Source organism: Boleophthalmus pectinirostris, unplaced genomic scaffold (assembly GCF_026225935.1).
Source record: "Boleophthalmus pectinirostris isolate CB_2022bp ecotype Guang Dong unplaced genomic scaffold, ASM2622593v1 HiC_scaffold_10, whole genome shotgun sequence".
NCBI lineage: Eukaryota > Metazoa > Chordata > Actinopteri > Gobiiformes > Gobiidae > Boleophthalmus > Boleophthalmus pectinirostris.
In genome coordinates this window covers 23180632-23206687 of record NW_026570971.1, presented here as the reverse complement: position 1 = coordinate 23206687, position 26056 = coordinate 23180632, and the positions used below count along the sequence as shown (strand labels likewise).

Sequence of the window (26056 nt, the reverse complement as noted above, 5' to 3'; positions counted from 1 at the left end):
AATATTACATTTTTAGTCCTGATTTAGCCCTAGTTTAGACCTAGTCCTGTTATAAGCCTGGTGGAGATTTGGTGGTACTCACAAGACTAAATATTCTCTAAGATTGTCTGGAGCTATAAAGCCTACAATATGAAATTTAGTTTGTTTCTCCATAAAACTTTTCCAATAAAGTTAAACTGTACACTTACTTAAATATAATTGTTTTGAAGCCATTAATCTACAGTGTCTTTTGTTTAAAATGTGAGGGCTGGTGCTTCTCGTCCTGCTCTGTGATTACTGCATCTAAATCTGCCTGATCTGAATTATTGTCTTCCACTTAAACATATATGACAGCTGTGAAGTCACTGTGTTTTGTGAACATGTTAAAATCACTTGAAACGCCACAGAAACGTGAATATTTGTGGTTTTAAAGTAAAAACCTCAAAGCCACACCTAAGTTTAGCCATTCATAGCCACACACCCCTCCTGTGTCATGATCGCTTTGGGAGGTGAGGTTTGTCCAAAGCCGAAAGAACTGCACCCAAATTATGCAAAGTTATGTAGTTGTGGAAAAAAGTAAAAATATGGTACGTTTTTAGATGTTCAGTAAGTTTCTTTGGAGTAATTAAAATGTTATGGGCCATTAAAACAGCATGTTTTCATCATGCTTTCACACCTTCAGTCCTGTTCAGCCACACATTTTATATTTCTGGTTACAATTACAGCAATTACAGTGTTTAGGCCAAGGCAAACTGTTTCTGTTTGTAGTTACAGCTCAGGTGAAGGTGGGAGATATTGTTTAATGGTAATGTCAAAATGGTTGTTTTGAACTATAGCTGTGCAAAAGAAAATGTACATATAGAGTATAGAGTCTATAATGACAAAAAGCAAAAAATATAAATAATTTAAAGAGCATCCGGGAACAGATTGCGGCCATCTTAACAGGGACTCCCAGACTTCCCTCACTCCAGAGTCTTTCTCCAGCTCCTCTGTTGGGATCTCAAGGCGTTTCCAGGCCAGGGGTCTTCCCCGGGGCCTGCTGCTGTGGTAGTATATGCCTGAAACACCTCAAGGAACAGATGCCCTAACCACCTCAGCTGGCTCCTCTCAACGTGGAGGAGCAGCAGTTCTACTCCGAGCTCAAAATGATGCATGATTATTACAAAAGGTCTGATCCAGTTATTGTTATCAACCTTCACAGTATGGCATTAAACTGATCTTTTTAATGTAAGTCTAAGCATCTAAGGTCTAAATTCAACAAAGTTTGAGTCACCAGAATACTCAGTAATTTCCAGTACAATTGCTATCCTAATTATGCATTGTATTATTGTTTATGAATGTAATCTATTTAAACTTACAAAATACACAACATATTTTTCATTCCTCAGACTAAAAAAACACACGCCACTGTTTTTGTTTTCAGTGTTCGTCACAACTACTAGTCCATAACTGTCTTATTAATTCCAGCCAGTGAAATCCTTCAGAGTCTTCAGAGCACAATAATAATTACAGGGGATTTGACAGTAAAACATAAGTGTTAAGTTGAAGTGCTACTTATGTTCATTGGACCATCACAGTTAGTTCATTTGGTTTGGATGTGAATCAAACACTTATAAAGAGACAGACCCCTAATGCATGGCTCCTGGAATAAACATGTCACTGTGTTATTGGAAAGTAAAATGGCCACTACCTGACAGCATATTATTAAAGTGGATTCAGATTTTCAGGTTGACTGGAAACTGGACTATGTCTATATGATTTTTTTCAAAATTTTGCAATATTTGGTAACACATCTCAATAAAACAACATGCATTTATCATATTTGCACTTTTCACTGATTCACTTGAACATATACAGTATAGGCCTAAACATAGACACATATAGGGGGATCTTATGTCACCTTGAAGATAATCATGTACTTTTACCTGTTCCAAATCCCAGAATAGATGACCACCTACTTCTCTTGATGTAGCCCATCTAAAAATACTTTCATCCCATAAAATCTTTACTGGTCAGAGAAGCCTTTAGTCAACGAAGCGTGTTGTTTTAATTACACACTTTTAATTAGCACAATACCTTTCTGTAAGGTTCTTTTCCTTGAAGACCTCTGAGTTTTCCTATAATCGTTAAGTCTAGTCATAGCTTTAAAAGTAGCCCTAAACCACAAGTTTAAATTACTGTGCTTTACATTCACCTCTTAAATGTAGGCCTATGCATATGTTAACAGAACATGCCTCTCAATTGAACATTTTTAGCTCCCTCTGCCCACCCAGTCCGTCCTTTCAAACTCTTCTTGGGCCAGTCTTTGGTCAAATCCACCTCCACACTTGTTCCCATGTATTCCTTCAGAGCTGTCTGCTTAGCTTCTGTGCTTGGCGTTCCTTGGCGTTGAAAGCGTACTTAGTATCTTGCAGTTGGTCGATGATCTCCTTTGCTTCTTTCATTTCAGCACAAAGTTGGTTGTATTTCTCCAGGAGATCCTGGTTTTCCCTGCGGAGTTCCACCACCAGTTGGCTCAGCTCCTCAGTCTGCCTCCCACAGTGCACTTTGAGCTGCTCCATCTCCGCTAGAGTCTCCTCCATGCGCTTCACCAGTTGTTCCAGCTTATCCGCGTTCATCTCTGACATTTCACTTCCAACTTTTTAAAGAAATAGATCCAAACTTTTGCTCCGTCTTCTCCCTGTGTTGCGCGTTGTCTGTCTGTGAAGATTATTGGAGTCTAATCCTCATTGCCCGTGTGGCGGTGAATGACATCCCGCTGCATGTAATCCAATTTGCAGAGTTATCCTGGGAAGTCTGACATGTAAATTCAGACAGGTTACCACATCATCTCCTTCCTCTTTACTCTAATTGAAATAATGAATGAAATATGTTACTAGCTCATGCAAGACCCAGGGAATAATTGAAAATACATATTGAACAGACTTCATTAGACAGTATCAGGCAATCTGACAGTAATTTGGGGGCTCAGGGCAAGAAGCTTCACATGGCCCCCCAGTAATATAAAGTAATAGGAATAGGGTCTTTCCATGTTAACTTGTCACACACTGTTCCTTCTTTAAGGTAAATTTAAACAATATCCTTAATCAGATTTAAGATACGAGAAAAGCTTCAAGGAATTAAGATTAGACCAGGCATAGCAGGTGAATTAGTCAAACTGTTCCACAGCCGTGCTCATTTAGTTCAGAGCAAGTACTGGTCACCTAGTAATCTATAAACTGAAGGACACAACATTTCTTTTGTAAAATTAAAGGGCCCATATTAGACTATTCTCTGATCTATGTTATAATGTTGTTTCCACATCACAAACATTTGTGTTTTGTTTCATTCACATGTTTAATACACAGATCCTGCATATTTAGGCTGAGTTCTTCTCTCAAACAGAAAACATTGCCACCTTTTGATGTCATGTGGTGATACAGGGAAAACTCCACTGTGTTTTTAAACTCCATACACCTTCACTAGAATCATTTGGATAATTTCAGCCCTGGAATTGTCAGTCTCTACATACCCAAAGGTTGAAGGTTGTTAACTTGAAAACTACTGCTTCATGACATCACAAGGTGGGACAGAGCATTTTGAGTTTGAAGATGTAGACAGACTAATAATAAAGTGTTACTCAAACATGCATGAATGAAACAAAACACAACTCCATGTAGGTTTTTGAGGAGGTAACTGTATTATAACATGGCTTACAGCATAGAAGAATCCATTTTGTTTAATATAGGAGCTTTAATTTTTATTTGGTTGCCATCATAGATTAGACTGGCGCATGAACTTGCAGATGGCAGATTAACTTGGCGAGACACTACAAAGTTTACTGCTTGTTGTTGCCCATTCTCAGAGGCTAAACTAGATTGGGCGTGGTTAGTACTTGGATTGGAGACAGATGGGAATACCAGGTGCCACACAGGGGGGTTAGCAGTGGCTCTCGTAGAAGCTACCAGAGAGATTTTTGGCATTCTTATGTAATAAGGTAAGATTTAAGCAATACAGGGTGCACTGTATTGTACTGAATCCACTGTTTATAAGCAAATATTTGATAACATTATAATTATGGTCAGTCCAGCTAAGTATCAAATTCCAAACAACATAAATTCATTTTTGTCTCATTTATTAAAAAAGGAACAAAATATAAATCAACTTTTTAACTTTTGCATAACACACAAATGCATGTGAAAGACAGAGCAAAGACAGTCCCCCGACATATCACTGAATACAAAACTCTGATCAAACATTCTGGGTTTGTCTCTGCAAAGATGAGTTTAACGACAGTCAGTGCACTTTTTACATCACCACGGTAATCAAATATTAATTTATATTTTCCTCATTTCAGAATCGTACTATTTGGTTGATGCCATCTCTACATTGGTTCACATTTAAGAAATTTCTTTGCAATTGAATAAACATGAGACAAGCGTACAAATGTGCCAATATGTTGTGGAAAAGTCAGAATTTCAGTAGTTCAATTTAAGTTAAATGTAAATATTAGATTTCTCTGGAAGGGCATCTGATGTAATACCTAGGGCTGTGCAATGAATCAAATTTAAATTTTAATACAGACTGAGTAGTTTCAATTGTCCATGACATGCTTTGGTTCTTTTAATTAACAATCAATCAAAAACAGTTTGCAGAAGAGTTCAGATTTTGGAGGAAGAAATTAGCCTTTTTCATGGTAATTACTATAAGGCGGTATTGTTTATGGTATAGTAGAAGTAATATTTGTGCTTAAAAACATAAAACAAACAAAAAAATTATAAAAATAAAAACTGTTACTGCAAAAAAAAAAAAAAAAACACAACACAACACATTTTGTTATTATGTTATATTGCCCAGCCCTAGTACTACCTATGCTATATTTCTGCATAACACCATTATATTATCATGTCCTTGTAGATTTTTAAAGCTTCCAATCACACCCAATCTAATTTCTGGCTTTGATGATCAATGCAGAAACGCACGGCAACGTAAAAACAACACAATTTGTGTGTAGTCAAAATTATTTTACAATTCAATGTAGCATAGTTAGGACAGCACCAGGCAAGCTTTGTGACCCCACGATCACAGCTTACAATCCCCCGGACATTTACAAAAAAAAAATGTTGCTTCATATGGAAATGTTGTAAATAAAAAGTACATTTCTGATCCACTTAAAACACTACAGAGTTGCCCGTGAGCAAGGCACTGAAGCTCTGTCGGTCAGTACACAAAGCCATGGGCCATATGTGAATGTGTGTAATGTTGCTCCCTATTGTGGTGAATACAGTAATGAAGCCTCCTTAATTCTCATTGTTACAGGATTAGGATTAAATAATGAGTGCAGTTTGAAAAAAAAAAGTGAGGTCAAACTTTCTTTTAATGGTGCACTATGTAACTTTTCCATCACTTGCTTGTTCCCATGGAGCTGTTACTGCTTTGCCTTGAATATTCCACAGTAACGCATTAAATTTGTCCATCTTGTATGTATTCAAGAGCATGTGTTTTTCTTCTTGCTCAAAATGCATCACTATGAGCTGGCTCAGCTCTCCACAGATAAAATAATTTCCTATAATTTTGCCTGATGACATCTCAATCTTGTCTCCATGGAGATAGACAGGTTTAATGCCATACTGTGGAGCAATAACGTCTCTGATAGAGAGAAGCAGGTGGGGGACCCTCCACCAGAAACCTGCATAGTACAACATTAAGTACACAAAATCAAAATTATGAAACGGCATTAGCAAAATTGCTTAATGAGTTGTGTACATCAAAAAGTGAATAAATTATGTTGAGATGAGATTATAGTAAATTTGACATTATATTGTATTATTTTGATGTTTCAGCCTTTGTTTTATTAAATTAATGCTTGTTTGAAAGCAAAAGTGCTAAAGCAAGGGCTGCGAGATTTATTCCAAAGAAATGGAAATTGGAATTTGAATGGTAACAATTTGCAAATCGCAAAAATGTTTATTAAATAATTTCCTTTACAAGCATCCAAAAGTACCATGAGGCCTTCATTTTTTTTATACTAGCTACCCCTATAGTTGAGAGCTCTACAAACATGTTCTAAAATGTATGTGATTCTTGTATTAGTTTTGATATTTCAGTCTTCCTGTGAAGGTCAAACAATGTATGTGTGTATAATATGCTATTTGATCTTAATCTTTCATTGAGATTTTAGTCCAAGTTGCCTATAGTGGTAATGCTTGAGTGGGTAACGGTTCAAGAGGCATTTGAAATCAAGAAAAAAAGCAGTGGTTTGTGTCTTAACATTTTGCACAATGACCAAAAGAGAGAAACCTACAAAATAGTTCTCAGGAACTCATAAGTCATTGCAATTGTGCCAGCAGTGTAGTTATTAAAAGCTTGTGAGGTGATAAAACTGTAGGTATAAAAAAATTGACAGAAAACATTTGAGTAGTGAAAAATTATTACATTATTAAGGAAAGACTCAATGGAATGGTCTCCCTTTGTTATAACAGCTTAACCGCCAGAGTGTCCCTGAGCAAGGCACCTACTGCAAACCCCCACCCGCGTTAGTAGAGCCGCTCACTCGCCGACAGTAGAAAGAAATGGTTCAATTTCCAGCGATGACTTGGTGGTTGTGAAGCGTAGGGAGGAGCCTTTATAAAGTCTCCCTTGTTAAATAAAAGCAAAACACTCCCAGTATTCCGCATTGGATCCCACTAGATCTTGTCAACCAAAAAACAAGCCCGGTGGCAAACTCTCGGACCTAGCTCACGACTGAAAAAAAAAGTCTTTTAAAATATAAAATTAAGAACAACGGTGGCAAAGAAAAAGGATCAACAAAATCTTGTGTCCCAGTCAGTTCTCACAGATAAATGTTGCAGCGGGATGGGTCCATATGCCGCCCCAATGTCTTTTCCCCTCCAGGCTGCAGGGGGCGCTCTCATGTTGTTGAGTTAGGGCCAGAGAGAGAGAGTGAGAGAGACAGAGAGAGAGAGAAAGAGAGAGAGCAGTGTATGTTGTGTTGAGGACTTGAGGTGAGGTGGGTTTCAAAGCCAGCGTCCTGCTAAATGTAGAACTGATGTAGCGCCAGTTTGTCCATAAAGGGCCGTACCAAGTTGTCTGTGGCGAAGTAGAACACCAAACCGAAGAATATGGAGATGGGGAGAGCGGGGAGGGCTTTTTTAAAGATAGCCAACAGTAAGAGGGTCAGACACAGGCCCTATGGGGACAAGAGAGAAAGATTAAAATAAACATCTTTCAGAGAGGTTTGTAAAGGTCCCATGTTACACAAGACTGATGTTTGTGAGCATTAAGACATGTTTGAATGTTGTTTCCTCATTAAAAGCAGACCTGGAGTTGTGTTTTGTTTCATTCACACATGTTTGATAAAGACTATTATTAGCCTGGCTACATGCCCAGAGCTGAAAATGCTCTGTTCCACCTTGTGATGTCATGTTGTGGTAGTTTTCAAGTTAATACATGTGAATGAAACAAAACACAACTCCAGGTACAGTATGCTTGTGATGAAGAAACAAAATTATCACTTAATTAACACTTAATCTGGCCTTTTTCTGTTCTGTGTTACGTCTCATTGTATCTGTTGTGTAATTGTGTCTGTGTCACGTGCCTAGGGACAACAGATGGATTAGGATTTTTCCTATAATCTGTCATATTTACACTGTACTTACAGATCTTCATTTATATGCACTGTCCCTAGCAAATAAATACAATTAAAAACAATATTCAATTTCTCTGTTCTTAGAACTAGAACAAAATGTCCACTGGCTTGGCCTTTTGACTCTATGAAAACTTTAAGCAGTAATCATTTCCAGTCAGGCGAACCTCTACTTTAGATACATATTGTCCCCAGAAAAGTCCCAAGAGTCACACAAGAGTCACACAAAAGTCACTGCGGGGGATGATGGCAAATAAACACGGTGTGAGGAGATTGACGGATCGTGTACCAAACCAATCAGGCGTGAGGGAGAACAAGAGGCCATAATGAGCAGGTACATTCACTCACAATAAGTATGGCGACGAAACAGGCCAGCGTTGTGTTCCAGTCTCCATTTGCTGAGGCCTTTCCCACCAGCATACTGTAGAAGATGAAGTCTCCTAGTCCTAGCTTGACACCCCCTGAGTACACACAAAACACCACATTTTAGGGTGGAGCAAAGTTAAAACACAAGATTTCTCAATGTAATTACTATGCACACTATATGTACCATAGGTTTACATTGAGGTCCAGACATGTAACCTAGCAATTGCCATGAATAATCGCTTCCTAATCTATGCGGACTAAAAAAGGACATATGGTATGGTGATGGTAGCATTTATGTACTTGCCAATTTCAACAGAAAAAGCAACACGTAAAAACATTCCTAAAATGCTTTATGGGATCTGACAGATGATGATTACAGCCTAAAAGAGGCACTCAGACAATCTGGGAATTCACAAGTTCAAATTACACTTTATAATAGGGACCAAAGCAACTCACTATTATGCATGTTACAGCTTTTACCACTGAGCTAAACTCCAGGGCTGCACGATATAGAGAACATGAGAGATACTAATTATTTTGGAAAAGGATACGGCTGGCATATGTAATATTTGGATACTTTTAAAGCAGGTGTGTCTAAACTATGGTCTGGTGGCCAAATGAGTCTCTCAGACCCATTTTTGTTGGCTCTCTGGCTTTAAGATGTATTAGCCTGAATGAACAATGAGCAAATTAGCTTTTTATTGTATTTTTCTTTTTAAATTATACCATTATAATCTCAGTAACAAACATTACAATGTGATATAAACCTAAAATATATTTTACAGGTGCAAAGATTTAAAATGTCACTGTGTTGTCCCTGTGGTTTGTATATGCTTCAATATGCAGATCTGTATGAAAGAAGTGTGGACAATCTTTTAGATGGTCAAACTGAAAGGGAAGAACTTTATTTGATTATTGAGATATGTACTTAAAGTGTATTTGTGCTAAATTAAAGGCCTCAACATTTTATAGTACAATCATAGCCTGTACAGACATTGCTAGACCACAAGGTGCTCTGGTCCAAATAGGAAGCGATTGATTTAGTAGTTTATATTTCTTTATTTTTTCCATGTCTTCTCTAGAGATCCATTTTCTCTCCTAAAGCTGTTCTGTACTGTACATCCTGTACAATAAATGCTTTATACAGTATGTAGACATTCCCAATCAGTAAAAATACATTTGGTCCTGCCCCTTTAAGTGAGTGCTGCTGATGTTAGTTACACAAGTTTAGACATCAGACTAAGGGGTGGCTCCAAAGGTTTGGTTTATTTATATTTATACAACAATGTACAGACTAGAGTAATGTGCATAATACATAGTGGCTGAATGTACTGGGTTTTGTGGTAGAAATTTCGAGACAGGGAGAAAGTCATTACTGACACACTGTATGGCTCCTATTGAAAGTTAAAAAGCTTAGGTCAGTCGAATTAAATTTAGAAATGTTCATGGGAGTTTTCTTCTTACCATCATTTCACTGCCTTATTTTCAGTGTATACTTTTAGGGTGTTTCAGTTCATTTGATTTGGTCTGGGCTTGAGTCCAGTTTAGACTTGGTTTAGTTCTGGGTATAGTTCCAGTTTTTATGTGGTCTATATGCAAATGTGATTACTATTTCCAAAAAGTAATCAAGCATAGTCTGAGTATTTCTCCTTATTATAGGCATTTCCACAAACATTTTATAGATTACACAAAATTTAACTTTGACCTTACAATCTACAAATTACAAAACAAAGCTATCGGTTGTATTGTATGATCAGTATTCGGTCAGCACTCACGTTCTTCATCGTCATCTTCGGTAGGGGGTCGTGCGGAGGGCATCTGTTGTATCTCTCTCCGTGTCTCCTCTGTGGACTGGAGAGGGCCGAGCTGGTGCTCCTGCTGATTGATCCAGTTTGACGTAAAGCCCCCATCATCCTGGGATGGGCTGGAGGGATCTGGAGACGCCACAGCTACAAGAGAAACGAGAAAGGTCAGAATAGGGCTGTGCAATTAACTGAGATCAAGATTCAGACATTGAGTTGAGAGGTCTATGGCCAACCTCACGGTCACTACTTCCTGTCCAGTTTTATCCCTATGTGGTTTTTGCTGAGTTATGCTAAAATTAATAAATATTTAAAAGATAAGGCAGTGAACTGGGAGCTGAGGGCAGGTGTCACTGACAACATATTAAAAAGCATAAAAAAACACTTCAACAGAGGCCACGTCAGTGTTTGGAAAGAGAAATGTTTGCGTCTCAATGCTAACACTAATGCTAATTTTGGGGCATAATAAATAACACAACGCCACGAACTGAAGTATTCTACATATAAAAATGATTGTGTAGCATGTCCAGCATGCTGCTGTGAAAAAAGTCTATTCTCTGTCAGTAAGCACATATATGAAATGAACACAGAAGGTCAACCAGTAAAATTTCATGGAAGGGTTACATAGTGTACCTTTAATTTTTGGGTTATCTGTCCAGCCATTATAAACTGTCTCTTTTTAAGTGGCATAACATCATTTTTTGCTTCACATCAAATCTTTGAACAATAAGGACAGCCACATTTCCAGTACTGTAAATGGTAACATGACTGATAGATTGTACAAGAAGTAAAGCATGAATTGTGATATGACAGTTATGCAACAAAGACGTCATAACCACAAGTCTATTGGAAAATTAACCCCCTAAACAAACTACAGCCTATAAAAGCAGTGGTGAGTGAAAACAGTAATTTGGCTGCCCTATGATTTTGTAAATAATGGGAATTGTCTGAAAGCACATATAAAATCATTGAGGAAATAAACAATAGAAGAACCGCAAGTAAGAAATACTGTAAATAAGAACTACACCTTTTGCACGGAAATGCATTTTAGCAACAAAAGTGAAAAAAAGATGTACATGTAACTTTTGTCTCCATAGAGACATTACTGATTTGCTTAGAATATTGTACTGTATGGCCCTAACTGATCATGATTACATTTATTCAACAACAACTGTTTTTATTGCACAAAAAACTTTCTCGAAATGTTCAACAGTAAACTTGCATCTCCATGGAGACAGAGTTCACGCAGACAAGCAGGTGGTGGAAGAGCCACAAGAAAAGTTAGACAATGGACAACAAACCATTTCAGTTACTAGTCTTTTTATAATTTCTGTCTCACCTGGTTGAGCTTCTTGTTGTGGTGCTGATCCTGTTGAGTTCCTTGTATGTCCATCAGTGTCGGCCATGTTCACAAGCCACACCATTGTCGCTAGAATAATTAAACAAAATATTTACAAACTAAACTAAACAAATGCATTTGTAGTTGATGTTAAATGCTAATGTTGTTTATATCTTACAAGAGTAGATGAGCGCTGGGAAGATGGGTTCATTCCTCTCTTGAGCCGTCTCCACAAGGATCCTGAGAGGACCTTTGGGACAGAGCACTGCCAACAGATCTGTAACAGACACAAACAGAAGAGGGATTAGGGCTGGGTATCATTAAAATGTTGCCGATACAATACATACCTTGATACATAGGCCATGATATGATACATATCTCAATATAGTGCACTTTCAATTCGATACGATATATTTCAAATCGATTCGATACAGTTCAATAAAAAATGGCTACATCGTAGCTGTAATACTAAAAGTCTTTGTTAAACCACTTCTTCACTGCAAAGTGAATATGGAACATGCACATTTTAATCATTAAAACAGTGAATATGTTAGATGTGTCGCATAAACGAGTTTCCTTCCTCTAAACAAGCAATAAAACTGTAGGGGTATCGATACAGCAGCCTACAATATTGATACTGTCATTCATTCATTCATTACATTAAGCGATACCATATATAGATATTTCGATATTTTTGCACACCCCTAACAGGGATTAATGAGAATTATAGCTACTGTGAGTATCCAGAGATCTATGGCAAGCTATGACAAAGGAAAACAAACCACAGCAAAATTCTTCTAACAATGAAAAGGATCATTGTTTTCCCATTAAACTAAAAACTAATAATAGTGCAAATGTATACTTTTATTATTCACTATACTAGTAATATAGGGCAGTAGCTCAGCAAGTTTCAAAGGTTTATCTGTAATTTTAGCCAACACAAGATTAAACATATATACCAATCAAAATAAGATCTTAAAAAAGGTAAGACACTGCGTACTGAATTATTTTAAAGTGCACTTTGTTATTTTTCTGATGAAGGGTCCGCCGTTTGCTTGTCCATGGAGATGTTAGATCTTTTCATAGAAATTTTATAGAAATTTCATTGTTATTCATGTCATATTCAGTTATTCATGTCCATGAGGACAACCAGGTGACACCACCAGGCTAAGTTACATGTCAGATCAGTGGAGATGCAACCTCCCTCACTTAAATAATGCATGTTTATCAAGGTATTTTTGGGAAATAAAAACACCTGAATTTGATGAAAGGCAAAATACATAAGTACAATGCCATAGTGTGTAACATTGGCAAAGCAATAACTAGCAGGTATTGGACATACCAAAAGAAAGGAAAAAGAATAGAAAAGTTATGTAATGCACCTTTAAGTAATCCAGAAGTCAGTAAAAAACATACCATAGACAGAGATGACAGCGAGAATGAGCCAGGCAGTCCACTCGGGCAGGTACTTGATGAAGACCAGAGCCATGAGGGCACTGATCATGATGAGGTAGGCCTGCTGCAGCCTCAGGGGGCCCTTCCAGTGGATACACATCATGCCCACCACTCCAAAGTTCCAGATTATCAACGCAATCGTCAAGAAGTCCATTGCCAAGTTGTAGGTCTTAAAAACCTCCCTGTAAACCAAAAGAGATGGGTACATTTTAGTCAACATGGTGTACTGAAAGATTTAGAAAAAGTGTTGGAGGTGTGGCTTACTTGAGGTAGATGTAGGAGAAGAAAAACAGTAAAAGGAGAGAGGAGAGGAACAGCCAGCCTTGGATCACCTGCAGAGATAAGCATCGCAAAGAATTAGACTGAACATGACAAATACATGTAGACTCTTGTAGACATGGAAAACTTCATGTTCATATTGTAGTAGCTTTAACCTTCTGTGCTCACCCTCCTAGCCTCAAACCATAACTGAGAGCAAGAAGAATTTGTGATAATGTTTTCATCCTGAACCTATACATTTCTCCATCTCTGATTACTTTGATTTCAAATTTAGTCCATGTGGGTCTTATAAAAAAAATAGTAGGAGGTTGTGCATGTCAAAGGGCATGTAATTGACCTTGAACATTGTTAAGACTGTGTTACAATAATGCTCAGATTAAGTCTAACTTTGAGTTTCTAACAGAGCAGTGCCCACAGGGAATGTTGATGACATCAGCTGCAAAGTATCAGTTACAAAAAGTACAAAAATTATGACAGATTTTTTCCCCTGCAAAAGAGATATTGTGGAGGTTTTAGCGATCAAAGTTTTAAGATGACAAAAGTGCTTCATAACAAGAATCTTTTCATCATGAACCTGATTAATTTATTATGTAATAGATTTACAGTAGACTATATTTGACAGAAACATACTTATGAGTATGTGTTACACCAATGATGCCACATGCCTGAATACAATATGGCTCTCAGGTAAAAATAATAATTGCTCACACCCACTACAGAGATAAACATGCCTTAATCCCTTGATTGTATGGAGTACCTTGTAGCAGCGGTACTTGTAGAGCAGCACCAGCACCAATGTCATGACGATGATGACAGTGATCATGATGGTGGCATTTAAAATGGAGTTCACCGCTCTCTGTCCCACTGTTTCTGTGTCCTCTGGGAATGGAGTGTAAATCCTGTCAATCAACATAAACAGGAACGGATTAGACACAGTGATAAATATGTTTATTACAAGTGATGAAGTTTCAATCACTTAAGAATAACACATAACAGATGAACAATAACACGCTATAAATTGAATTTTATCATTATGGGGCTAATCCTCAACTGACATTTTCAGGTTGGAATTCTTGTCACATATTCATGCACTGGCCCTTTATTTACATTTTTAATTTAAATTTTCTTTTTTCTTTTTCTGCATTGAGTGTATCCATGGGCTTTATGTAGCCTGGATACTAGCCAGTTCTCATTCACAATCATATATCCACACGGGCAACTGTATACATCAACTCATCTATAACATAAACAGTTGTAGGATGAAGGCATGTTAAAGTTAACAAAACAAAACAAAAAAACATGGGTAAATATGGGTCACATAAAAACAATCTATTGTTAAATTATGGTCATTATTCTAAGCTTTTTCTCTCTAGTCTCCTGCTTCTCCTCACTTTATTTAGTTGATAATAGTTTTGATTTGATCTACGGCCACCGTAGAAGATTCACGCCTATGGGAACCCAGAGGGCAGACCAGCCCAAGGCTGCCTCGGATAGAGATCCACAAAGATGACAGTAGGTGGTCCAAAACTAAAAGACAATTATACACTATTTTATTTTGACTGCTGCTCTAATGAGAAACAGGTTCTCAAATTATGTGTTGAGACTGAAAAGTGGCCCATAGGGAGGTTTAAATCGGCTTTAAATATATAGCTTTTACAAAGAAAGTCTAAATTATAACAATCCAAAGGTTAGCGAATCAATTTAGAAAAAAAATATGTGTTTTATGAACTGTTTACATTACAATCTTAACAGTTGAGAAATATCAGACCAAACTTTAAATTACATTGGGTCCATCTAGTGGTCATGAGGGAGCATTGCATAGAGGTCTTCTAGTCTGCAAATAAGATTCTATTTTTGCTTTCAAAAGTTGACATGTCCATTGATCTTAAGTAGAAATTGAAGCAGAGCTTATTCATGAACCAAGATTTTGGCATTTAGAAGTTTTTAATAATTTTTACTACTATTTAGACACATTTAACAGGCACTGACCACTATTGTAGATCAGTTTATCTTATCTACACATTTATTATTGAGACACAGGATCCTCTTGCCAAAGGTCCAAGATACAAGCCATTTTAACTGACTCTCATTCTGAAGATCAGCATATTATTAGTGCAAGATTTTTTTTATCACTTACATAAGTGTTTTGTCATATATCAATATTTTTGAGTAAATGCCTGCACTCACAGCCTCTGCCCATCGTTCTGGGTGTAGAAGCTCACAGACTTGATGGTTGCCACGACGACCACCATGCACAGAGTCACGGGGACAAAGAGCATGATGACGTGTTTAGCTCCATATTTTAGGGTCATCTCCTCATCCTCTTCCTCTTCGGCTTCCACTACTCGAGGGGGGTTAGTCACCGCTGGAGGCTGTCCATTCTGCTCCGGAGCCTCCCCTCCTCCTCCCCTCCTCCTCCTCCTCCTCCTCCTCCTCCCCCTCCATCACCTCCTCCGCCTCTGTCCCCCGCCCCAGACCCTCCTCTGGACCTCAGCCCGGACTCGGAAGACTGTGGGGGGGCTGGTTCTGGAGAGGCACTGGTCTCCTGTTGGTCCTGTAACACGTAACAAATGTTTCTTTAACACAAAAATATATCAGCCAAAATGTCAATGCCCTTTTGCTAATTTTTTCAGTTAGTTTCTTCAGTCACTTAACCATTAATTAATGAATAACACAAAAAAATTATGCATAACACTTCAGTTATTCTACATAGTTTCTCAAAGAAGGCCCCGAGCCCATTGCACTATAAAATAATAATAACGATCCAATTTTTCTATAAAATCATCATTTAAAAGAAGCATAAAGTAGCATGGAACTTGGCTGGACAATATCACCATTTCTCATATTTTTCATCATAGATCCATTAGGATTTTTTATTTCATTTAACTTTGTCACATAAACAAATAAAATATCTTTCAGTATTAATTTCCTAAACATAATTTTATACAAAAACATTTAAAATTTCCTCTACCAATATCGCCTCTGCACTGCTTTTAAACTACATGCTTTTACAGAGAACTGGCTGTAGAGCTCTCAATTTAAAAAACACATTAACAATATAATTTACAATTACAGACATGACTGATTCTCAATCTCGATTAAAGCTTGATTAAATGCACGGCCCCAACATTACGCATCCTTTTAAAACCAATAATATAGACCTTCCCAGGGATAAGATTTCAGCAATTACGATGTTGTTGCATTTATTCAATCATTATTCCAAAATAGAAGACCACACCAGTTTCTATAGTCACACCAGTTGTCATCTGTTCTATCTGATTAAAAATTACAGAACACTTAGTAGCATTTCAAGGCCATCTTGTGTTTGCATTCCACTGCTCCACATTCACAGACAGGCAGATTTCCCAGAGGATCTCCCGTCTCCCTCCCGTCTCCCTCCCGTCTCCCTCCCGTCTCCCTCCCGTCTCCCTCCCGTCTCCCTCCCGTCTCCCTCCCGTCTTCCTCCCGTCTCCCTCCCGTCTCCCTCCCGTCTCCCTCCCGTCTCTCTCTCCCGTTCTCTCTCTCCCGTTCTCTCTCTCCCGTTCTCTCTTTCCCATCTCTCTCTCCCATCTCTCTCTCTGTTTCTCTCTCCCCTCTCTCTCTCCCCTCTCTCTCTTCCCGTCTCTTCTCTTTCTCTCTCACTCTCATCTCTCTCTCTCCTCTTCCTCTCTCTTCTTTCTCTCCATCCCCAGCCCTAAGGAAACAAGATGAAGAGGCAAACCAGAGAGACTGAACCAGAACTGTCAGGCTGTCAGCAAGTCCAGACAGGAGACAGCAGCTCCAACACAGAGCAATTTGAGCAGGTAAACATGAGTGCATGAGAATATACCTCCAGAGACCTGCACAGTGAAGGCTGCAGAGCTCTTTATTGTAGAAGGAAGGAGCCCACTTTGTCACACCATTGTTTCTTTTCTTTGGAAGTGGGATAATAGCAGCATTAAATAGTTGGAGCCGTGTGGGTGGATGACACTACACTGCTAAAAAGTGTGGAATTTTTTTTTATAGCACAGGGGCTATTATCAAATGTCGAGAAAATATATTTGACTAAATAAAATGAGTAAAGCTAAATTTACTCCTATATATTTATTTATTTATTTTTAACATAAGCACTATGCAACTTTTCTGGAGGAGGGGTCATCAGTCTTGCTCGTCTATACAAATATGTCATGGCTTTGTCTGTAATTTTCCACAGTATGGCAATAAATGTGTCTATTTTCATAGAGACAGGTCAGTGACACCACCAAACCAAGTTATATGTCAGATTGTGGAGAGGCGACCTCATTCACAGGTAATATTATGCAATAAAAACCTGCAATAGCCTACATGATGTAAAAGCCACACATTGGAACATTCCAGGCAAAGCAACATCTCCACAAAAATAAGGAGGTAGCAGAGCCATAGTGAAAGTTCATGAAATATTATAGTTATGGATTAAAATATATTAACTGTACTGTATCTAAAACTAAAAAGTTTTTTTGTTTTTTGGTTCACTTGTGAAGACATCCATCTGTGTCATATGACTATGAACGAATGTTGTCACAACATAATACAGAAGTGTATAACAGAAACATGGCACTGTCTTTGGTGAAAACCAGAAAAAGAACTAAATAACCTGAATTTCACAATAACATGGAAAGGGAAATGTGCATTTGCTTTTCAAAGTGATACGAGACATGACAAAACAAGACTAGATAGAAAAATATTTGGCAACTAAGGCAGAGTTTGCACCTCGCACACTTGCTCTACTGGAAATGTTGACATGATACTGTCTGACAAAAAGGCTATGCTGCGAAAAGCAGAGCTAAAATTAACACAAAAAAAAAATTATATTAGACCACACACTTCAATATGCTGAACAAAGCTCTGCAACACAGGAAACAGATCTACACTAGTTTTGAGACCACACCTTCTCGCAGTAAGCGAGAGCAAATATCATTCTGCTAACAACTCAACAGTCTAAAGAGCATATGAGTCATAACATGTCCGAATATTATAATCTTGTCATTAGTCAAGCTGGCAATTACAGTATACTCAAGGGACAAACCAATATTTTAAAAGTCCTGTGTGACATAAGAGGGATATGTGGTAATAACCAATGTTGCAACAGACTTAAGTGAAGACAAAAAAATACACTGAAATAATTATGTACTGACCGTGTTATTTTCAACATCTTCTGCATTGTTCGCCATGGCCAACTGGGATGAAGTTCCTCAAATCTGAGAAAAACATCACTGTTAGAAACTGTAATGACTAATGAAGTAAGTTTAATACCTCTAAAATATCTATGCATAAGTGGGTACAACATTGAAATGTACTGACACTTATCTAATGTAGTATACAGTTGCAATTATTAAAAGAAAATATATTAGTCTTCTATTATGCCCGAATGAATGCCTCTATCGGCCTGAGTAATTAGTTAAATAATATAATTACTTCTTGGTCTTGTCGTTATTTGTCTGACAACCCACCTGTAAGTTGAGTGATTTAGCGGACTGTAGTAGCTAGATCAACTCTGAACTATCGTACTGCATATAGAGAATAACAGAATGAAAAGGCAATGTAACTGTCCTGATTATCAGTATGGGACATTGTGGTGTTTTCATTTTGGGCGGATCACTTTCAGGATTTATATCGCTATTTGAGAACCGCTAAAATGGCTCGTTAGCCGCAGCGGAGCACTGTAGCCACTTTACAGAAAAAAACTCGCCCTGTTAACTTCAAACATCGATCACAAAAATATGTTTTTAAAAGCACACTCGTACCTGTTACATACAGTGGTTTCTTTGTAGGTGTTGATTTGTGGCGTGGTCTTTAGTGCATTTAAAACCCGGGCACTTTCTCCTCTTTGTTGTTCCTGTCTTCTCGCGGAACTTCCGGTCGCTGGTGTTAACCACTTTCACAGAACCATGGGGAGCAAAACGTGTCTGATAAAATACAGCATGTGCTTTGTTATTACAAACGAATAATTTGTACGAGTGTCTACTATTCTCCAGAAAGCCTATACTCAATTTGTCACTCTAACCAACCCCACGATACCTAAAGAAACGAGAAAAGAAACGAAAAAGGTTGGATCTAACTTTGTGAGTTGTTCTTCCGGTAGCAAAGGTCAACTCGTCTTGCACCAGAACAGGATCCAGCAGCGACGAAAAACTCCCAATACCAATCAAAACATGGTTAGTATGGCAAATAATCACATTCGGTTGATCATTAAGGTTTAATGTATAAACTTGCATATTATCCTGCGCCTCGTAGTCTGAGAGTCGGACTTTTAACTGAGATGCTAACTACATGCTAACGTTAGCATGTGTGTAAAGTGTGTGTGTGTTTTCCAGTCCATGAAATCAAGCCGAAATTCTGAGATGAAATGATCATCTATGGTTTGTCATCGAACGTCGGTGGCCTCTGGTTATTAGTTTATGGTCTTAACTTGAAAATCTTTGTCCATTTGAAAGAATTTAATTTTTTTTTTTTTTTTTTTTTATGCTATGGCACCTAACTCGACGACTCAGGGATTACACAAACAGTGTGTGGTGTATTAAAATAATTTAATGCAGGCGCGGAAGACACGTATTTTTCACACTGTATCGTTGTTTTTTGTTTTGTTTTGTTGTTTTTTTAGCAGAGAACGTTCACATACATGATGCTTTATTTAATTTAATATTTTGATCTCCTGTTTTTCAGTCTCACACCATCCTGCTGGTGCAGCCCACCAAGAGGCCAGAGGGCAGGACATATGCGGACTATGAATCTGTCAACGAGTGCATGGAAGGTAAGGCGCTATGCATCTTGTTTTATTACTCAGTTAGAACATTTTATTGTTCATATAAGTTTGATTGTTTAGCATGTGTTGTGTGATTATACAGAACTTGTATTAGAGGAAAGATTGGTGCTTCAGAAGTTCTCAGTCCTAAATTCTAGTCAAGGGACATAATTATCAAACACGAAGGAAACTGTAGTCACTCTTTTTGGCATGGCATCCAGCAACCCAGGCAAGGGCCAAGTAAAAGGCAAATCTGTAAATATTGTGAATGTAGAGAGGCACTGGAAACTTACAGAAATAATACAATAATTTCCCTTGTGGATCAATAAAGTTTGTCAAAGTCTAAATAGGCATGATTTTGAGTTCTGCAATTATAAAGATTGTATGCATTACATTGATCTGCACATTTTTGTCCTGAACAGGTGTGTGTAAGATGTATGAAGAGCATTTGAAAAGAATGAACCCAAACAGTCCATCTATAACATATGACATCAGCCAGTTATTTGACTTCATTGATGACCTGGCAGACCTCAGCTGTTTGGTGTAAGTTTAAGTAAATATTGTTTATTCACTTGGCATTGGCATTTTTCTGCATTACAAATGTTCTTCTGTTGACAGTTTTTCTCTTGTTTAGACATAAATATGCTAAGTTTACCTTTACACCAAAATCTGATAATTTTAATATAATTTAAATGACATGCAAACTGCAAAGTCTAATGTGACTAACCAGAGGAACAGAAAGGAATCAGGTGCTTTTGCTGTTCACATGTCATTTAATAATAGGATTAATAATAAAATAAAAGGATTCATGACCACATTGTTGTACAGTGTATATTATTTAAAGGGCCCATAATGCACTGTATTCTGATCTATGTTATAACGTTTCCTCATCACAAATATGCCTGGAGTTGTGTTTTGTTTCGTTTCATTCACACTTGTTTAACACACAAAACCTGCATATTTAGGCTGCATTTTTCTCTCAATTTGAAAACACTTCCACCTTGTGATGTAATGTGGTAATACAGGAACTGCTGCACTGTGCTTTTAAAATCTTTACACCTTCACTAGAATTCTTAGAATAATTTCAGGTCTGCAATTGTAGCTCTACTGAACTAATGATAAAGGGTAGCTCCTAACTTGAAAACTATCTCTTCATGACATCACAAGGTGGAACAGAGCATTTGAGCTTTGGAGATGTAGACAGACTAATAATAATGGATTACTCACGTGGGAATGAAACAAAACACAAATCTGGATCTGTTTTTGAGGAGGTAACAGCATTATAACATGGCTTAAAACTCACATGAGTCAGTTTTAGGTAATCTAGAACCTTTAGGAAACTATCATCATGCAAGCCCATCTAAACATATTTTCTGTTGTCATAAACAGATATCGGGCTGACACACAGACGTACCAGCCATACAACAAAGACTGGATCAAAGAGAAGATCTATGTTCTGCTGCGGCGTCAGGCCCAGCAGGCGGGCAAGTGAGCAGAGACAAGGTTTAAGGGGATACGTGTGTTTGCATTATGTAACTGCTTTTCACAAAGTTAATGTGTTTTTGAAGTTTTTGCCCTACTTTTTAAAATGCTTTGATTTCTTTTATTTAGAAGAACTTTTGTATAAGGATGTCTTGCTTACTATTAAATGTTTTGTTTAAATAACATCGCATTGTCTTGTTAAATTATTTAATGGTCTTAAAATGCATTGTCTACCATTACCTCTTACCCACTATTCAATTTTTAAGACGTACTACATAACTTTTCTCATGGACCAACTTGCTTGTCTCTTTGGAGATGTTATTGCTTTGCCTTGAATGTTCCATTGTTCCATGTTCCATGAAAAATGCATTCTTAGTGTGAGCAGGATCACCTCTCTACAGATACTGGGGAACATTCTAAGTAAAGCAACTCTTGTAAACTATGAAACGGTTCATCTTAAATTCTAAAATTACAAAACTCTGTAAGAGTGAGAAAGTTTTAGTATAATCGTTGTTTACTGTGAAAGAACATTTTCTCCTCCAGAGTTTGGCCACAGAGGATTGTGGGTTAAAGAAATAACATGGTGCGAAGTATTGCTGCTAATGGTGTAGCTTTAAAATATCTATATTATGAACAATGATTCGTTTTGGAGTCAACATAAACTTAAGACAATTCTTTCTGTATTGTGTTTGTGGAATTGAAAGACTAAAACACTACTTTAGGCTTAACTGATTTTACTGGCCAGCAGTGGTTACCGTCCAATTTTAGCGATATATTACTTATATAGTGCTGTTTCTTTCCTTTTAAATTTTGTCTTTATTCTAACTATTGTCTTGTATTGATTTCGACAATTTACCTCACAGTCTCCACTCCAATAGCATTTTTTATCTACTGAAACACTGTCAATACAGCAGCAAACAAGCGCGTCTCCAAATATTGATTCATTTTCTAAAACTATGCCTTTAGGGGAAAACAGATTTGGGAACTACCGGTCTCACTCTCTTAAATTGGTCTAAATGAAAAACAAGTCTGGCAGCCGAGAAGAACACGTGCGGGACTCTGTGAGCCGTGGGACCGTGCGCTCTGTGACGTGGGTTGGGGGCTTCGGGCGCGCGAGATGCCGCCAGGCTGTCACTGCTCTCCGCCTCTCATTCCTCTCCCTCTCCTTGCACCTTTGTGTTGTGATCAGCTCCCACTACCACCACTGCGAACCCCCTCCTCCTCTTCTCCTCCATCCCACCACCCTACCCTGCCCCTCTCTCCGCCACCGCCGCCCCCCTTCGCCTCCTCCTCTTAGCATCTGAAAGGACCACTGAGTGAGAATCGATGGCGCAGAGGCCCGCTTGACAGGACAATAAACCACAAAGAAGGGGTGAGTTTTTTCCACGTCTTGGCTTGTTTTTGCCCTGTCTCTGTACTGCGATATCTCTCTAATGTCACCACGAGAGGATCGCTGCTGCGCGTGGCTCGGGCTGCGTGGCGATGCTATAACACAAGGCATCTTTTGTTACCGCGATATGATTTAGACTAGAGCGACTGCCTCCTCTGCTCCACTGCTGCTGCTGGTGCCTTTACGCTCAACGCTGGTCCCACTTCACCAAATAATATGGCACGCATGGGGAGAGCAGCAGCGAGCGAGCGAGTGGCGAGGCATCCTCAAGCTTTTCCTCGTTATTAATTTCACATGAACACACATTCACCTTACATAACCCAGAAAAAAACACCTCTGGATCGCCGTGTTATTTTACACACACGCAACCGCTGCAGGTTTACCCGGTTCTCATTGGGCGCTGCGGTAATACAGACGGTGTTAATGCGGCCGTAGCGTAGTAAACAATATGTCAGTAGGTTGCTTACACAAATGTTAGTGTGTATTTTCAAGAAATCTTTACTCGAAATTGGCACCGGTGTGTTTTGGTGTTGTGATGCTTTCTAGGCGCACCTCGCAGCCGACAGCAGTGGAAGTCAAATCAATGCGCAGGGGAGCCGTCTATTTACAGATATGCCCCTCTTTCGTGTCTGTGATAGCTGTAACAATAGCTCCCCTCGTCCTCAGCCCAGAGCTTAATCAATATACCCCAAAATAAGACTTTGTTATTGGTAAACGTCCAGACGCGCTCCCACTGTCTCAAACAAACTGATGAATCATATATTGATCAAAGTGAAATGACTGAGGAGGGCATGCGTTTTGGCTGGTGTAACCTCGTCTGACCTGACAGATATTTTACTACAGACAGGTAGAAGAAAGATATATTTGTGAATGATTTGCTTTCAATAAGAGACCCTGTATGTTAGGCTGTATCCTTGAGGTATGCCCCCAAGGGAATCCCTCTTGGATAGTACAGTTCATTTATTAACTGTCAACTTTTTGTTCATATATATTTTTTCGTTAATGAGGAGTGAGGAGTTTTCAATTTGTAACTATGCGCCTGCTGTATGAAATCCTACCCTAGTCCATAGCTGGGGTTGGCATATAGACTGGTACTGACCCTTAAAATGAATGTATATGGATGGAATTTTCTGAGCCAGATCACATTTTTGTTTTATCAAGACTCATGAAAACTTAGTAAGTCTATGTTTATAAGTGCCTTGAAGATGCAAGCTCAGAGTTTACACAGCAGTGACTTCCTCTAGCAAACAGTGACCCTATGACCAAGAAGATGAACTAAAGTGAAAATTTCAACTTTTACTCCATCCTCTCATGTCCTCAGGCTTCCACGTGCAGAGATGCCCCCACAGAGGGAGTGCACAACACGTCTGATACTGTCTCTTTGCCATTTTGCTCTGGCATTCCTCTATCTCCACAACCAGCTGAAGACCAAGCACTTCTTCCCATGAGGCCACCAGCAGAACTCAGCTCGGACCGCTCTGTATGGGGCCTTTCGCATATCAAGTATGTCCCTATATGATGGCAAGTGAAGTCAACAATTCTCTTTTTCACATGCTTGTGGGGACATCTTATGTGGTAGCAAGTAGGGGTGAGATGAGACAAACTTCCTTCAGGATGAGACCTGAGGCATGAGATTCAATTCATGAGAACTAGACCATATACTGTATATATAAATGGACATATGTATCCCGCTAGCCGCCGCATTCCATATAGGAAGTGTTCATGGAGTCACTTCTGGCTCCATCTATTCTGTGTCCCATTGGCATTACATTGACAAATTGTCGCCCCACTCTCTGCAACTGCTGCAGTGAGCCTCATCACTTTGGTCTTAAAATATTACTATTAACCCGCTCTACATGATCCTGGTGTTTGTATTTTGCCATTTTGCCCATTGAGCCTGGCTCTAAATTCCCCCCTGTAACTGCTAGCCACACGAGCTTCATTTAACTGGAGCCAAATGCATTGGTGACATCACTCTACCTTTGTAAACTTCTATATTCAGGCTATGAACAGGACAAGATTTTGACGTAGCATATAATTACATTGTGTGGTTTAAATTCACAATTTTGGTCTTGCTATTTTATTTTATATTTTTGCTGTCATTGTAGAACTGCTTTTCTGAATGTCAACTCAAAGTGAGTTGTGAGTTCTCAAAATGCAACTCACATGCCTTTAACCCAGGGGTACCCTCGGTGGCCCTTGACGCATTAGCACGTCAAGGGCCAAATCTAATGATGGTTTGCACATAATAAAAGTTCTTCACCAAAGAAATTTAGGATTAAATTAACTTAAAATATTAATATACAGGATTGTCCTTGCCTTCATCTTGTGACAGTCTTTTAGTCAAAATTGAATCAAAATAGATAATTTTTCCACATGCATAATTCTGTGGCAAATTTGGCTTGTAAGATCCTGTGGCACGAAATCTGGTTCAATCCCTAGGACCAAGTGAACATTTTGTGCATTTGTTGATGTTTATTTATTAAATATGGGACAGTGTTCATTAATCAACATGTGTTGGTACAGCATGTAAATGTGCCAGTTATCTTAATTTTCTAAGACAAATTTCATCCATAGTCCCATTGGCAGATTGATGTTAAAACAGAAAACAGGACATAGGCACAAAACATTTGGTTCTTCCACATGACAAAGACATTAAAGATCAGTGAAACACAAGATGTAGTATTATTAGTAAAATTTGAACATAGTTAATATGCACATAGCACATATACATTTGAAGCTGTTAAAACTTGTCAAAGCACCTTCAAAAGTGCAGTGGTCAGTGTCGAACTTTGTCCATGAAAGGAACAGTAATGAACTAGTAACAGATGATGCTAGTGGCAGGCCTATCCAACAGATAAGGGACTCTAATTGCTGCTTCTAATTGAACAGTGTGAGGATGCTTTGTTAATTGACCGGCAAATGAAATTACTGATCATAGTGTCTCATGCAAAAGCACTTACAAATGAGTGGTGCAGACTTAAGGCATTTTGACCTTGAAGTAGATGAAGGAATCAGGAAAACCATTTCCTGATGTGGATAAGTTTAAAACAACAGCTGTAGCATAAAAAGTTCAGTGAAAAGTAAATTGAGGTGGTGGATTTACAGGGCATCCGTGGGATATACTGGACAAACAAGTCTGATCCACTAAAAGCTCCACCTCACGACTCACAACTTAAAGGATCTGCTGCTACTTCAGTCAGATCACACTTTGTGAACACTAAAGACCTGGGACATCTGACATTGTTTGAGCCCATTTACCACAGACCAAATTTAGTGAAAGTTTTACCTTAAAGCTCTTATATTACACACAATTGACTCTTGTGAGATTTAACCCAAGTTATAATGTTCATCCACACATGGCCAAAATCTTCCAAATAATTGTAATGAAAGTGTATGGAGCACAAAGGAGCTCTTCCTGTAGTATCATCACAAGGTGGAACAGAGTGTTTTCAGTGTGAGAGAAAGTCTCTGAAAACTGCAGATTTTGCGTGTTAACGTGTGAATGAAACAAAACACAGCTGAAGATGTTTATGATGAGTATACAACATTTTAACAAAGATCAGAAAATAGTGTTAAA

The 26056-nt window shown here is 38.3% G+C and overlaps 2 protein-coding genes across 3 annotated transcripts; one reads left to right on the top strand and one right to left on the bottom strand.

Annotated features, from left to right (window-relative positions):
* Positions 1-4076: 4076 nt before the first annotated feature.
* psen1 (presenilin 1) lies at positions 4077-18072 on the bottom strand. Its single transcript, XM_020921777.2, is given in 11 exon segments — positions 4077-7147; positions 7952-8064; positions 9745-9918; positions 11111-11200; positions 11289-11387; positions 12527-12747; positions 12830-12897; positions 13602-13743; positions 15032-15261; positions 15264-15398; positions 17998-18072. Coding segments are annotated over 11 exon segments (1464 nt in total). The 5' UTR covers positions 18034-18072; the 3' UTR covers positions 4077-6991.
* On the top strand, positions 17972-21271 carry LOC110157547 (enhancer of rudimentary homolog). Of its 2 annotated transcripts, XM_020921894.2 has the most exons (5): positions 17986-18102; positions 18945-19017; positions 19526-19613; positions 20027-20147; positions 20994-21271. In XM_020921894.2, the coding sequence occupies exons 1-5, from the start codon at positions 18098-18100 to the stop codon at positions 21094-21096; spliced, it is 390 nt and encodes a 129-aa protein (XP_020777553.1). In that variant the 5' UTR covers positions 17986-18097; the 3' UTR covers positions 21097-21271. The 2 variants fall into 2 exon arrangements, with proteins under 2 accessions (XP_020777555.1, XP_020777553.1); XM_020921896.2 differs by lacking the exon at positions 18945-19017 and having other exon boundaries at positions 17972-18102.
* The last annotated feature ends 4785 nt before the right edge of the window (positions 21272-26056 follow it).

What these genes read in the sequence shown, in the direction of transcription:
- LOC110157547 (XM_020921894.2), top strand. An exon ending in CCAATACCAATCAAAACATG is followed by an intron (nt 19,018 to 19,525) that starts GTTAGTATGGCA and finishes CCTGTTTTTCAG; the next exon opens with TCTCACACCATCCTGCTGGT. An exon ending in TGTCAACGAGTGCATGGAAG is followed by an intron (nt 19,614 to 20,026) that starts GTAAGGCGCTAT and finishes TGTCCTGAACAG; the next exon opens with GTGTGTGTAAGATGTATGAA.